The sequence below is a fragment of the Neovison vison genome, chromosome 1 (assembly GCF_020171115.1).
Source record: "Neovison vison isolate M4711 chromosome 1, ASM_NN_V1, whole genome shotgun sequence".
Taxonomy (NCBI): domain Eukaryota; kingdom Metazoa; phylum Chordata; class Mammalia; order Carnivora; family Mustelidae; genus Neogale; species Neogale vison.
Genome location: NC_058091.1, coordinates 163045022 through 163060030, shown reverse-complemented (window position 1 = coordinate 163060030; position 15009 = coordinate 163045022). Strand labels below are relative to the sequence as shown.

General features: G+C 39.6%; 1 protein-coding gene across 3 annotated transcripts in view; it reads right to left on the bottom strand.

The window, feature by feature from the left end:
• LOC122915227 (conserved oligomeric Golgi complex subunit 2-like) overlaps positions 1-15009 on the bottom strand; it is a 32009-nt gene that overhangs the window by 8030 nt on the left and 8970 nt on the right. For 2 of the 3 annotated variants that reach the window (XM_044261912.1, XM_044261921.1), the window contains exons 2-3: positions 4908-5069; positions 3684-3749 (exon numbers count right to left, since the gene is read on the bottom strand). Coding sequence is in view for 2 of the 3 variants with exons in the window: in XM_044261921.1 (XP_044117856.1) it covers positions 3684-3749; positions 4908-5069 (228 nt within the window). In the remaining variant the exon portion in view is untranslated. Of the gene's footprint in view, positions 1-3683; positions 3750-4745; positions 5070-15009 lie in introns of those variants that run through there. The other variant, XM_044261903.1, reaches the window with a different exon arrangement.

Below are 15009 nucleotides of genomic sequence, written 5' to 3'. Positions count from 1 at the left end.
AAGTCACCATCTTTACTCTTAATCATCTTTATTTCCCATGCTAAATGCAGGAAAATATAAGACCAAAAGTTAACTTCAAATATATAGGGCATGCTATAATTTGAATATTTCTATGAAACACAGAATTCTCAAGAATGCAAATCTTAGTTCTAGAATAAGCATACGTCCATATTCTATTGCAAGTTTATAGAGAAAAAAAAAAAAAACCTAGACTTTGCTTTCTCATATTCTATACTCTTATTTCTTCTTTTCCCCATCCTGAATCTTTCTATGGGCATTTCTTTCCTATTTTTTTAAAAAGATTTGTTTATTTGAGAGAGAGAGAGACTGCATGTGCGCGTGCAGGGGAGGGGCAGAGGGAGAGAGAGAATCTCAAGCAGACATCCTGCTGAGCACAGAGCTCAATGCGGGGCTCAATCTCATGACCCTGAGATCATGACCTGAGCCAAAATCAAGAGTCGGACGTTTAACCAACTGAGCCACCAGGCACCCCTCCATTTGTTTTCTTATGGCCCTTTATTCATGTTTTAACTTTGGCTTCCAATCGTACTGACCCTCTCAGTTTACATGTGCATATATCTATATGCCCAAGCACCAAATCATTAAAGACCTTTTACACAACAAATATTATCAAAGAGGTTGAGGGACATTATGAAAACTCTCATCCTTAAAGAACAAAAAAATACAAAGTCATCCATTCAATAAATAGTTACTAAACACCCCTGGGAGCTCGACATTCATTCCGATGGGAGGTGGGGGAGGAGGGGGACATGAGAAAATAAAGCAAGAAATACACCCTGCTCTCACAAAGCTTACTGTTTTGTCTGGAAGTGCACGACAAGCATTCTTTGGACAAAAGCTGTGAGGAGATCCAGAGGTGAATTAAACAGAAGGTCCCTCAAACAGGCTTCTCCCCACTGAGATTTTAACAAGTATGCTAATAATACACATAGAAAACATTGTACAGAGCAGCAGGCGAGAGTCAGAAGCCCAGACTCCCAATGCCCGCTGTGCCCCTACATCGTTATGATCATGAATGAAATCGGGGACACTTGAAACTGGAGATAGCACTAAGGGGCACACTCCCGGGGTGAGCCCTCAGATGCACAGAGCCGTTGCCTGTCTCACACACCTGAAACTAAGCCAACACCGCATGCTAACTACTGGGAATCGAAAAATTAAAGTGAACACCAGAACATAAAGAACACAGAATCAGAAAATAACAACAAACCTGCAGCAGAATCCTGAGTTTGCTTTGGAAAGCCCACTTCTCCCCTAGTCTCTAATATAGGCCTATTTTCTTTACAGGGCCGCTGACAATTTATACAGTCATTAACTGTCAAGCGCTGCACCGACAACAGTTATCACTGTTTCTTGTTCTGGAAAAAGTGGATGATCTTGAGATCGTGTGAATACCTCTAAAATTCTGTCTCATGATTTCAGGTAGATAACGTGACATAATGCGTAAAATGCACATGCATGAGAGCTTTGAAAAAAAGCTGAATAGTGCTGACAAGTACGTGGAGACAGGAGGAGAGGGCTTCAACTGGCACGCAGCATAAGAAATCTACTGGAGGGTACCTTTTTCTTCCTTATGTCCTCTTGTTTACACATTCGTTTTTCTACTGCCCGAATTCCTTCACTGACAGATGAACTGAGACTGGGGTCAAAATGACACGAAGGCAGGGTCGCATGGCCAGAAAAAGAATGACACATATACAGTGAAAGTTATGGGGATGAGGGGGCTTAGAATGGAGAACAGATAATCTGAAGCAAAGTACAGGAGAGTCTGGAAATGCGACGGGGCTCGAATTGGACTCTGAAAGCCATGTGTACACAGCTGCCGAGGTGGGGAGGGGATGGGGAGCAGATGTAAGTGCAGACGCACTCAGGGGCAGGGTCAGACAGGCACACAGCTGTGTGCACTGCAGGCTTCCTTCTGGAGAGAAGCAGAAATAGGAAGGGAGGGCCAACTTCACTGAGATGAGGTCTTTAGATTCTGCACATTTTGGAGAACGAGAGAATGTCAAAGCACTGATGCATGATGATGAAATGTGGGTATGGAAATACCAGGAATCAAGAATGAAGAACAGAAGACCAGAAAACGGCAGAGCGCAGAGGTGGAGAAACATGTCCAGAAGTTAATGAATAAAGAGATAATTAGGAATTAGGGCCAAAACAAAGGTTAACAGAAACAACTAGAATGAAGTAGGCATATCACAAAAATTCCACAGGAAGGTGAATTAATTCACTCCATCAACATTATGAAACACCTCCCGGACGTCAGTATTGTGGCAGCCCACAGGGATACAATGAAGACAGATATAGTCGTATCCCTGAGTGGTCTGAGAATCTCACAGAACAGCTTCAGAGTTGGGACCAGAAAGGCAGGTCAGGCCGGTGGATGAGCAGGACCAAAGTGGCCATAAAGACAGGCCATGGAAAAGGGAGGGGATATGGTGCTGCCAGGGGGTGAGGCGGGACGGGAGCCTGGCGAGTACAGCAAATCTGCCTCCAGGGAGGGGATTCGAGAGAAGAGTGAGAAGTCAAAGGAAGGCTAGGCTCAGGAAACAACACCACTATGAGGCCCCGGGAGGAAGAGGCACACCAAGGAGGCAGTGGGAGAGCCCCACAGCGGCTGGTGTGGAATCAAACAGTGGACCACAAAAACCCCTTCCATTCCAAGGAAAAGTACCTTTAACAAGATTTTGTAAAATTCAAATGAGACATAAACCATGGAAAGTATTGGCTAGCTCAGCCTTGAGACTTTTACCTCTTTCACGAACTCTTTCCTGCCTGCCCCTCTCCTAGGCTTCTCAGCACTGATATTTCCATTACTCTGCATTTTTCTTGGTTCTAACCATGTACTGTCTTCCCTTAAATTATGTTCTCCTTATATTCTCTCGAGGATGTAGGCACTGTCTTAGGGGAGGGATGCACGAGGCCACGCAAGCTAGAGGAGACACACAAGGAAGGATGGTGTCGTTTATGACCAGTTTATGACAGGGCGTCAGAATGGACGGAGGCTGAAGTCAGGGCACCAGACACAGACGGCGGGGTGGGGGGGGGGGAGACAGGGCAGCACAGTTTTCTGTTAGAAGTGATGCCACAACTCCCCCTCCACTCTTCACCCAGGTGGAGTTCCTTTTCCCAATGGCTTAGAGGTGGGGAGTCCCATTCCCACAACAGAGATTTTTCTTAGAGAACATGCAAATGTAACATTTATTAAGTATTACATTTTATTTATATTATCCTTCAGTTCCATTAGGGATTACATAGCTTTTGTAGATCAGCCCAGGAACCTAACCACACGTAGATTACCTGGGGGGGGGCGATATTTACAAGATTACAAACTGTTAAAATACAAGTCATTCGTAAGTTAGAAACCACCTACATATGACCAAAGTGGCATTAATAAGTTGAATTTGGAAATATGCTTCCTCCCCCCTGACATTTGGCTGTCTACTCTGAGAATATGTCTTCAAATCGAACATTTTTTAGGTTTTTAGCATATGCAAAAACAGAATCATTTACAACTCTTCTGAAGGTGAATGTTATTATCATGAACCATTAAAATACAACCACCAGTACCACCAAACTAACAGATGAAAAGAATTCTTAGAGAAAAGCCGACGAGGACAACATGCGTCACAGCAAACTGTTTTCATTAATTGGGGACTTACCAGAACTTCTTCTCGTAACTGTCCCAAAGGCACAGAAAGTTGATTGAAGGCTTTGTCCATGCCAACCTAAAGGCAAAACCAGGTTGGCACAAACACATCACGATAAGGAGTAATAGTGACGTATCTATTTAATGATCAAAGCAGTACCAGATTTAAGTTATTTTTTTGGCACAACCGTATTTTGCTACGTAACTAGCTAAACAACAGAAGTGTTATTTTGCCATTAATGTTGCTCATAGAATATGAAAAACATCTGTTGAAATACATGAAACTATAAAAATAAGGGAAGTCATGAGAAACGAAAGTTTCCTTAAGAACAATTTGCCTTTAGATGACACTTTAAATGAATGTGAAAAATTTTCACAGAAGGTGAACAGTTCTCTGTCTGTACTTGATGATACTCAGCCAGCTGATGTGAAAGTCTGACGGGCTACATCTCTCTTAAACATTATTATAACCCTTGAGAAAAATAGAAATTAAACAGAACAGAAGTAAAATTTTAGAGGTTTTTAATGCCATTGGAATATTTATCTTAGTGGTATATTTCCCAAAAGCAAATGTGCATCATTAATTTTAATGCTTCTTGAAATTCCCACGGAGCTGCAACTTTCTGTGCTTCTCTGGACAAACAGATTTAAAACAAAATGAAACATCAACAAGGAGACTTTTCTTCCAAGTAACAAAATTCAACATTTCTAAACGGCTTTTACAAACAACTGATAAGTTCACTGCAAATCATTCTTATATTTTTATAAAACCAAACTTTTTAAATATCAATATTGGCCAATGTTCCCTCAACCTAGCTCTGGCTAACAGATATACCTGGGAGTAAATTAAACATTGTAAGAGTGGTGGACATTTGCTCCTACAAATTAGTCTAAATCAAGGAAGACTTCAAGGTAATCACTTACCAACTAACAAAACAACCCCTCAGGTATTATTATCCTTTACTTTTCACTGTTGACTAATGAATTTGAAACATAATCAAACTAGAGCAGCCTTAAATGAATAAAAACTAAAACAAACAAAAAATGTATTGCAAAAAGTTTAGTTCTTTTATTAATGAAATTGGTAATTTCTTCAAGTTTCTGGTGGGGTTGGTGGGGTAATCAACTGAAAGGTTTCTAAAAACTCTGCCCTTTTAATAAATATGAAGGAGAGAGAAAGTGTGTGTGTGTGTGTGTGTGTGTGTGTGTGTGTAGGACTTGTGAATTTCAGGTTTACCAAGTTTGTGGAAAGGTTGACAAAATCTGCATAATCCTTGTTGATGAGCTCGACCATGGCTGTTTTAAGAAGTTTATAGTAGAGTTCCAGATCTTCTCTTAGTTCCTCCAGCTGAACACGGTTCCTACAGTCAGAAACAAAATGATCGACGTCGAAATCTTCCTGAAAATCAAACCAGAAAGAAAAAAACTATTGCACTGATACCACATTTTACATAGAAAAATAAGATCAGAGAAAGAATAAGAGGCCGTATTACTGCAGGGAACACACACAGGGACATGAGGAAGTCTGCTCACTTCCTAAGATTATGGAAAAGGGGGCCCCTCACCAAGACCATTCTCTCCTGTTGCCTAACTCTCCAGGCATTTTATTCCTTTTAATTATACATTTCAAAGAGGCTCTTCTCAAAATAGAAACAGCTTTTTCTTCTTAATTTTAAAAGTAACAAATGTTCACTGTCAAACTTTCAATCAACCAAGAAATACTTACGTAAGAGAGAAAAAAAAATCACCCACTCTCTAATGCTCTGCAGTTAGGCACTGTTAATGTTTGTTTATTTTCTTCACTATTTAACACAGTGATTCACATCCTTCCAGACTTTGTTTTGGTCTTTTTACTTTTTTTTTTTTTTAAGATTTTATTTATTTGAGAGAGAGAGACTGAGAGAACGAGTGGGAGGAGGGGCAGAGGGAGAAGCAGGCTCTCTGCTGAGCTGGGAGCCTGATGCCAGGGTTCATTCCAAGACCCTGAAATCAAGACCTCAACCGAAGGCAGGCGCTTAACTGACTGAGCCACCCAGGTGCTCTAGTCTTTCTCTTTAAAATATAAATTACTTTTGGCATGCCTGGCTGGTTCAGTGGGTTAAGGCCTCTGTCTTTAGCTCAGGTCATGATCCCAGGGTTCTGGGTTCAAGCCCCGCATTGGGCTTTCTGCTCAGCAGGGAGCCTGCTTTCCTGTCTCTCTCTCTGCCTACTTGTGAACTCTGTCTGTCAAATAAATAAATAATTTTTTAAAAAATAAAATATAAATTACTTTTTAAAGAAACCGACATATAATGGACACATGTTAGTTTCAGGCATACAACATAAAAATTCCACATTTTTATCTGTTGTGAAATGATCACCCTAAGACTAGTTAACATCCATCACCAAACATACACATTTTTTTCTTGTGCTAAGAACTCTTAAGCTTTAGCAACTTTAAATATATAATAATATACTATGCAGCCATGAAAAGAAATGAAATCTTGCCATGTGCAATGACGTGGATGGAACTAGAGGGTATGCTGAGTGAAATAATCAGAGAAAGACAATTATCATACAATCTCCCTGATAGGAGGAATTTGAGAGGCTAAGTGGGGGTGTGGGGGTAGGGAAAGAAAAATAATGAAACAAGATTGGATTGGGAGGGAGACAAACCATAAGAGACTCTTAATCTCACAAAAGAAACTGAGGGTTGCTGGCGGGAGGAGTGTAGGGAGAGGGTGGTGGAGTTGTGGACATTGGGGAAGGTATGTACTATGGTGAGTTCTGAGAAGTGTGTAAGCCTGACAATTCACAGACCTGTAACCCTGGGGCTAATAATACATTATATTTCTAATAAAAATAATAAAATAAATATACAATAATACACAGTATTATTTACTACAGTCACTATGATGTACATTACATCCCCAGGGCTTATCTTATTAACTGGAAGTTTATGCCACTGGGCCCCTTCATCTATTTCCTCCACAACCTCGCCTCCAGCAACCACCAATCTGTTCTCTATGACTTCATTTTGTTTTGTTTTTTAGATTCCACATGTGAGGGAGATCATACAGTATTTCTCTTTCTCTGTCTGACTTATTTCACTCAGCACAATATCCTCAAGGTCCATCCATGTTGTTGCAAATGGCAAGACTTCCTTCTTTTTATGTTTGAGTAATATTCCATCGTATACACATACATTTTCTTTATCCATTCACCCCGTCGGTGGACACTTTAGTTACTTCCAAGTCTTGGTTGTTGTAAATACTGTGATACTCACTACCGTGAGTGTGAGTCTTGCTGGCCCACTAGAGCCAGGTGATCCAGAGGTATTCCCTGGGTAGTAACTGCAAACCTCGGGGCATCATATGAGCATTCAAGCTCCTTTCCAGGAGATACCAGAAAGCAGAAGCGAGGCAGAGGGACAGCGCAAAGATGGCACCTGTCAGCTCCATCGTTGGAGAATACCTTTCTGGGCTACTAGATCCATGTTAAATTAGATGCCTGCCCCTCAGAGCTTTAAGATAAGCAAATGAGCCTCTTTCACAGAAATCTGAACGCATTTCAGTCTGCTGCTTCTGTGCTGAGTTCCAGGGTGGGTCAGTCTACTCCTGCGACTGCTTTAAGAACTGTTTCTCAGTTTTGCTATAGCCTTGTGGGTCTCATGGGTGCAAGCTCTGATGGCTTTCAAAGCTGGATGTTTTGGGGTCTTGTCTCTTAGATGTACGTCTTGAAAGTTGGGGTGCCAGAAGTGGGGCTCAAACCCTTTACTCCTCAGGGAGAAGCCTGGGGATGTTGAGTACCCTCCCAATCCCAGGTTCCTGTACCAGGGGTGGGGTTGATGGCAAGACTGATTCTTACTTCAACATAGGTTTTTTTCCTTACTCACCTAATATGTAGGAGTCACTCAGCTAGTTGTAGGGTTTTTTCCACAGGAAATTTTTTCATATGGAGCTATAGATTCAGTGTGTATTTCATAGGAGAGATGAGTTCAAGATCCTCCTATGCCACCATCTTGAATGGAAACCCCAGACCTTCTCTATGTATGTGTGTTCACACACATATGTGTACACACACACACACAAATATTCATGCTCTTCTAAACTATTTCCCATCTAGGGGCATCTGGGTGGCTCAGTGGGTTAAGCCTCTGCCTTCGGCTCAGATCACATCTCAGGGTCCTGACATTAAGCCTCACATCGGGCTCTCTGCTCAGCCGGGAGCCTACTTTCCCCCCTCTCTCTGCCTGTCTCTCTGCCTCCTTGTGATCTCTCTCTCTCTCTCTCTCTCTCTGTCAAATAAATAAATAAAATCTTAAAAAAAGAATAAAAAAATAAAAAATGAAAACCCATTCTATTAAAAAATTTCCCATCTAAAAATATAACTTGAATGTCTTTACATAAAACACATACATTTCTATTAATATTTTATGTGCATGCTGAGTGTCCCATTGAACAGATGTTCCAAATCTTTCATAACCTATTTCCAAGTATTGGTCTCACGGGATTAGTGATGCTGTGTTTCCCATTTACAATACTGTGCTGCCCCGGTAGGCTTATATGCTTAGAGGCAATAAATTACTATCTACTTCCCCTGTGACTCTGCTACTCCCTGACCTGTTTAGTCAGCAAGAATCAAATGTGATGATTCCCAAACTAGTTAAGAACACCTACACTTACTTCATAATTATATAGCTTCATTAAACACTATGTAAACCAACAAAATATGACTGCAAAAAAAAAAACACTGTTTTTTTGAAAACTAACACAGCTACTTTGGAAAGATTTGATACAAAGAAATCAATAAGAAATTTTTTGCTAAGTTAGGTATGGGTGAGATGACCACGTACCAGGTAGGGAGGGGATGATCACAGGATTCTCACTCAATTCAGTTAAAGAAACTGAAACTGAATGCAAAAAAAGACAACATAGAAAGCTTTTTTAAAAAAGATTCTTTTTATTTATTTGAGACACAGACAGACAGTATGAGCAGGGAAAGGGGCAATGGGAGGAGATTCCCTGCTGAACAGGGAGCCCAATGCGGGACTCCATCCCAGGACCCTGAGGTCATGACCTGAACCGAAGGTAGATGCCTTGATGCCTTGAGCGACCCAAGTGCCGTGACAACTCAGAAATCTAATCTGCAGGCCAGTTTCCAGAGAAAAGACCTGGCACTGTTTCAATGGAGAATAAATGTACATATGTTTTTTTCCAAATAAAATGCTAAAAGCTGTATGTACCATTCCCTAAGAGTACTTGTTTAAACTGACTTTCTTAGTTAATCAACCAAAGACTGACCCTGATAGTGTCGGAGAGGAGGACTTCATACCAAACCATAACTTCACAGTCATCTACTAAAAGCCACCTGCTTCTTAAACTGGAACCCAAATTACCCTGGACCTTTCTTTCCTGAGACCATCTCAGACCTCACATCATAGTTATGTAGTACTTCTTGGGAGGGGGTTTCTCGGTTCATAATCCTGGCCATCCTACTCACCAACTGTATACCTTTAGGTCGATCACTTTCCCTGCCTCAGTTACACATTGTTGAAGTTCTGAATTTCATGATAGCATTCTAAATTGTATAACTGGGGTGCCTATGTGGCTCAGTTGGTTAAGCATCTGCCTTTGGCTCAGGTCATGATCCCAGTCTCTTGGGTTTGAGTTCCACATCAGGCGCTCTGCTGAGCAAGGAGCCTGCTTCTCCCTCTGTCCCTTACTCCTGCTCCCGCACTCTCTCACTCTCAAATAAAATCTTAAATAAATAAAAAAAATAAATTATATAACTTAGCCTCAGTGAACAAAAGCTATTAGGTAATATTAATACTCAACTTACCATTTATGCATTTGTTCTCAGATAAACAAAAGTTGCATAACACATGACTAAATAACTCGGAACATCTGTGAATACTGGGTTAGGCAGCCTTTGCTGTGAAAAGCAAACCCAAACTCACAGTGCCATAATAGAGACCCATTTCACTTACCAAGAATGGTTTTACTACTTCAGGAATGGTTTTACTTTATAGTGTAGATTTCCCAAGTATTCAAAAAGAAAGTATTTACAACCCATATATTTACGGTCAACTGATTTTTCACAAGGATGCCAAGACCATTTAATGGGGGGAAAAAACAGTCTTTTCAAGTGCCTACTATTGGGACAAGTGAATATCTACATGCAAAAGAATGAACTTTGAACAACAACTTCACACATACACAAAAATATAACTCAAAATGGATCAAAGATTTAAATGTAAGAGTAAAAACTGTAACACTCTCAGAGAAAACAGGTGATAATCTGTATGACTTTGGATAGGGCAAAGCTTTCTTAGACATAATACACAACGCAATAAGAAATATTAGATAAGCTGAACTTGATCAAAATAAAAACTTTCATGTGTCAAAGGACACTACAGAGAACGTGAAAAGACAACCCACAGAATGGTAGAGAGTATCTGCAAATCATTTGTCTGACAGGGACCTAATAACCAGAATATGCAAATATACTCTTAGAACTCAACAACAAAAAGACAAATAACCTAATTTAAAAACAAGCCAAAGAATTCTGAATAGACATTTCTCCAAAGATGATACACAGACGGTCAAGAGCACATGTCGGGATGTTCAACATCCTTAGTCATTGGGGAAATGTGAATCAAAAGCACATGCAGATGCCATGTCACACCCACTAGGACAACTATGGAATAAGAAAAAGAAAAAGAAAAAAAAAGAAGAAGAAAAGTGCTGGCAAGAAGGCGGAGAAGGTGGAACCCTCCTGTATTGCCGGTGAGAATGTAAAATAGTGTGGCTAAGGCAGCAAACAGCTCGGTAGTTCCTCAAGAAGTTACACACGTACAATTACCCAGCAGTTCTACGTCTAGGGGTATGACACCGATAGAACTGACAACAGATGTTCCTGCCACAACGTGTACATGAATGTGCACGGCAGCACTGCTCGTAACAGGCAAAAGAGTATATACCCAACGTCCACCAACTGATGAATGGATACATAAAATGTGGAAGAGCCTCTTACACAACCATAAAAAGGAATAAACTGTTACATGCTACAACACAAGTGAAGTCTGAAAACATTCTACTCTCAGGTTAAAGGAAGCCAGACACTAAAGGTCACGTGGTATACATTTCACTGATATGAGATGTTCCAGAAAAGGCAAATTCATAAAAACAGAAAGTAGATTCATGATTGCCAGGGAATAAGGGGAGGGGAGAATTGGAACTAAGAGGTTTATTTTTCGGGTGATGGAAGCATTCTGGAATTAGACAGAAGTGACGTATGTACCAGATACACAGTAAATATACTAAAAACCAGAGAAGAGTACACTTTAAAATGGCAACTATTATGCTTTGTGAATTATATTTTGATGAAAAATGAAACAACTTAAATATCAACAAGTTAAATGCTAGGATACATTAAAAAAAATCCAAAGTAACACTAATCACAGGAACAATGGAGTAGCTACATGAATTTCAGAAAAAGCAGATTTCAGAGCAAGGAAAATTATCAGGCATAAAGAGCAGGATTACATAATGATAAAGAAATCGACTGACCAAGAAGACACAATTATCCTTAACATATGTGTGCCTGATCAACACAGGTGAGACACAACCTAACAGAACTGCAGGGAGAAATAAACAATTCCATTATCACAGCTGGTGACTTCAACACTTCTCCATCAGTAATGGGCCGATCCAGCAGCAGGGCAACAAGGATCTGACAGATGCGGACATTCAGTCCAGACATGGCACACTCAACACCACCATCAATTACCGTACAACAGACGTACACAGACAATTTCACCCAGTAATAGTGCAACACACACTCTTCTTAAGCTCATATGGAACACTCATCAAGACAGAATAATTCTGGGCCACAAAACACAACAAATTTTTAAAAATAAAAATTATACCAACTATGTTCTCAGACCACAGTAGAATTAAAAATCAGTAACAGAAGATAGCTGAAGAAGTCCAAAATACATGGAGATTAAATGACACACCTCTAAAGGGCAGGAGACCAGTCTCAGCAAAATACAATGTAGCAAAATGTGTGGGATGCTGCTTAAAGGGAAAATACAGTACTGAATGCAAATATTAGAAAAAAAAAGATTAAAGTCAATAATCTAAGCTTCCATTTTAGGCAACAACAACAAAATCAAATCTAAAGTAAGGAGGGGCTCCTGGGTGGTTCAGTTGGTTAAGCATCTGCCTTTGGCTCAGGACATGGTCCCAGAGTCCTGGGACAGAGCCCTGCATCAGAGCTTCCTGCTCAGGGAGGTCCTCCTGCCTGTATTCCCTCTCTCACTGACTCTCTCTCTGTCAAATAAAATCATAAAACAAACAAACAAACAAACAAAACCCTAAAGGAACTAGAAAAAAATAAAAATTAGAGCAGAAATCAATGTAATTAAAACCAGGAATTTTTTTTTTTTTAAATCAATAAACCCCAAGTCTGTTTCTTTGAAAAAATCAATAAAACAGATACACCCTTTGCCAGGCAAACAAAGAAAAAAAGATAGAAGACATAAATTACTAATATCAGATAAAAGAAGGGAGAGCTACTGCTAACAATCCCAATCACTGTAAATTCAACGAAACATTTATGGAATACTACACAATTCTCTAAAATCTCTTCCAGAAAGTAAAACTAGAAGGAATACTTCCTAAATCATTCTAGGTTTCATTATTACCCTGACACCAAAACCAATACTACAAGAAAAGAAACTACAAACTAGTATCTCTCATGAACACAGACATAAAAATCTTCAACAAAAATTAGCAAATAAAAGCAAACAGTATATTAAAAAATTATACACCAGGATCATGTAGAATTTATTCCAGGTATGCAAGTCTGGTTCAACATTAGAAAATCAATGTGATCCATCATATCAACAGAAAAAAAATCACATGATCGTATCAATGAAGGGAGAAAAAAAATTTAACAAAATTCACACCTCTTCATTATTAACCTTCAGGAAACTAGGAATAGGAGGACTTCCTCAACTTTATAAAGAATGTCTCCAGAAGTCCACAGCTAACATGATATTAATACTGAGAAAACAGAAGACAGGGAATCAAGGCAAGGATGTCCCTCCTACTATTACTACTCAATACTATACCGGAAGGCCAAAATAATGAAATAAGGTAAGAAAAGGAAACAAAAGGTATACAATCTGGGAAAGAATAAAACTTTGTTCACAGATACATGACTGTCTACAGAAAATACAAAGACTTCACACCCCACACCCACACCCTCCTGAAACTAGTCAAGTGATTATAGCAAGAATGCATGATACACAGTTAAAATACAGAAGTCAATTGCTTTCCAATGATGTATCAGACAAAGGGCCAGTATTCAAAATTTATAAAGAATTTCTCAAACTAAACATCCAAGAAACAAAAAAATCCAGGCAAGAAATGGACAGAAGACATGAACAGAACAAAGAAGACATCCAAATGGCCAACAGACACATGAAAAAGGGCTCCACATCACTCAGCATCAGGGAAATACAAATCAAAACCACAATGAGATACCACCTTTCATCAGTCAGAATGGCTAAAATTAACAAGTCAGGAAACAACAGATGTTGGTGAGAATGTGGAGAAAGGGGAATCCTCCTACACTTTTGGTGGGAATGCAACTCTGGAAAACAGTATGGAGGCTCCTCAAAAAGTTAAAAATGTAACAACCCAATGACTTAGCAATTTCCCTATTAGATGTTTATCCAAAATACACAAAGTGATTTGAAGGGGCAAAAGCACCCCAATGTTTAAACTCAAACTATTGAAAGAGCCCAGATGTCCATCAACAGATGAATGGATAAAGAAGATGTGGTGTGTACACACACACACACACACACACACATTACTCAGCCATCAAAAAGAACAAAATCTTGCCATTTGCAAGGACATGAATGGAACTAGAGGAAGACAAATACCATATAGTTTCAGTCACATGTGGAACTTAAGAAACAACAGATGAATATAGGAGAAGGGAAGGAAAAATAGAAACAGACAGGGAGGCAAATCACAAGAGACTCTTAACTACAGGAAACAAACCGAGGGTTACTGGAGAGGGGAAAGTTGCGGTAACTGGGTGAGGGGTATTAAGGAGGGCACTTGTTGGGATGCGCTCTGGGTGTTGTATGCAACTAATGAATCACGAAATTCTAACCATGAAACTAAAAGTACACTATATGTTAAGGAGATTGAATTTAAATTAAAAAATTTAAAAAAGTCAATTGCTTTCGTATATACCAGCAACATGCAAGTGGAATTTGAAGTTAAAAACACAAGACCATTTACATTAGCAGACCAAAAAAATTAATACTTAGGTGCAAATCTAACAAAATATGCACAAGATCCATGTGAGAAAAAGTATAAAATTCTGATGAAAGATAACAAGCAAGGTAAGATGTGAAGTGGAAAGAAAGTCCATAATCTTGGGTAAGAACATTTAATCCTGTTAAGAGGTCAGTTCTTCCCAAACTGATCGACATACTCAATGCAATCCCAATCAAAATGCCAGGAAGTTATTCTGTGGATACCAACATGTTGACTCTAAAATTTGGATGGAAAACTGGAAAACCAAGAGTCCCAGAGTAGTCAACAAAATATTAAAGAGTGGGAAAAAAGGAAATTGAGGATTGCCACAACCCAATCTCAAGACTTACTATTAAAGCTATAGTGATTAAGACAGAAGGTGCCTGGCAAAAGAGACAGGTGCTTGGAACAGAGTGGAGAGCCCAGAAAAACATCCACACACACAGGAAAAGGCAACTCAATGGCAAGGACAGTCTTCAACAAAAGGAACCGAACAATGGGACATTGATAAGAAAAAACAAACAAATGAAAAGAATAAAAACAAACTTTCACACCTTTCACAAAACCTAAACGTAAAACGCAAAACTTCTTAAAGATGACATAAGAAGAAATGTAGGGATCCTTGGATTTGGCAATGACTTTTCAGATATAAAACCAAAAGCATGATCTACGAAAGAAAAAATTGATGAGAGGGACTTTGTTAAAATTAAACTTCTCTGTAAAAGACACTGTTAAGAGAATGAAAAGACCAGTCACAGAGTAGAGAAAATATCTGCAAAACACATCCATGGTAAAGGACTTAAAATAAGAAATATAATATAAAGATGCCTTAGTAGCAGTAAGAAATCAAACCTAATTTTAAAATGTGAAAAGAGCGGTGGCTGGGAAACCCAGTCAGTTAAGCATCTGCCTTTAGCTCAGGTCCTGGGACTGAACCCCACACTAGGCCCCCGGCTCAGCAAGGAGCCTGCTTTTCCCTCTCCCGCTGCCTGCTGCTACCTCTCCGTGTGCTTGTGC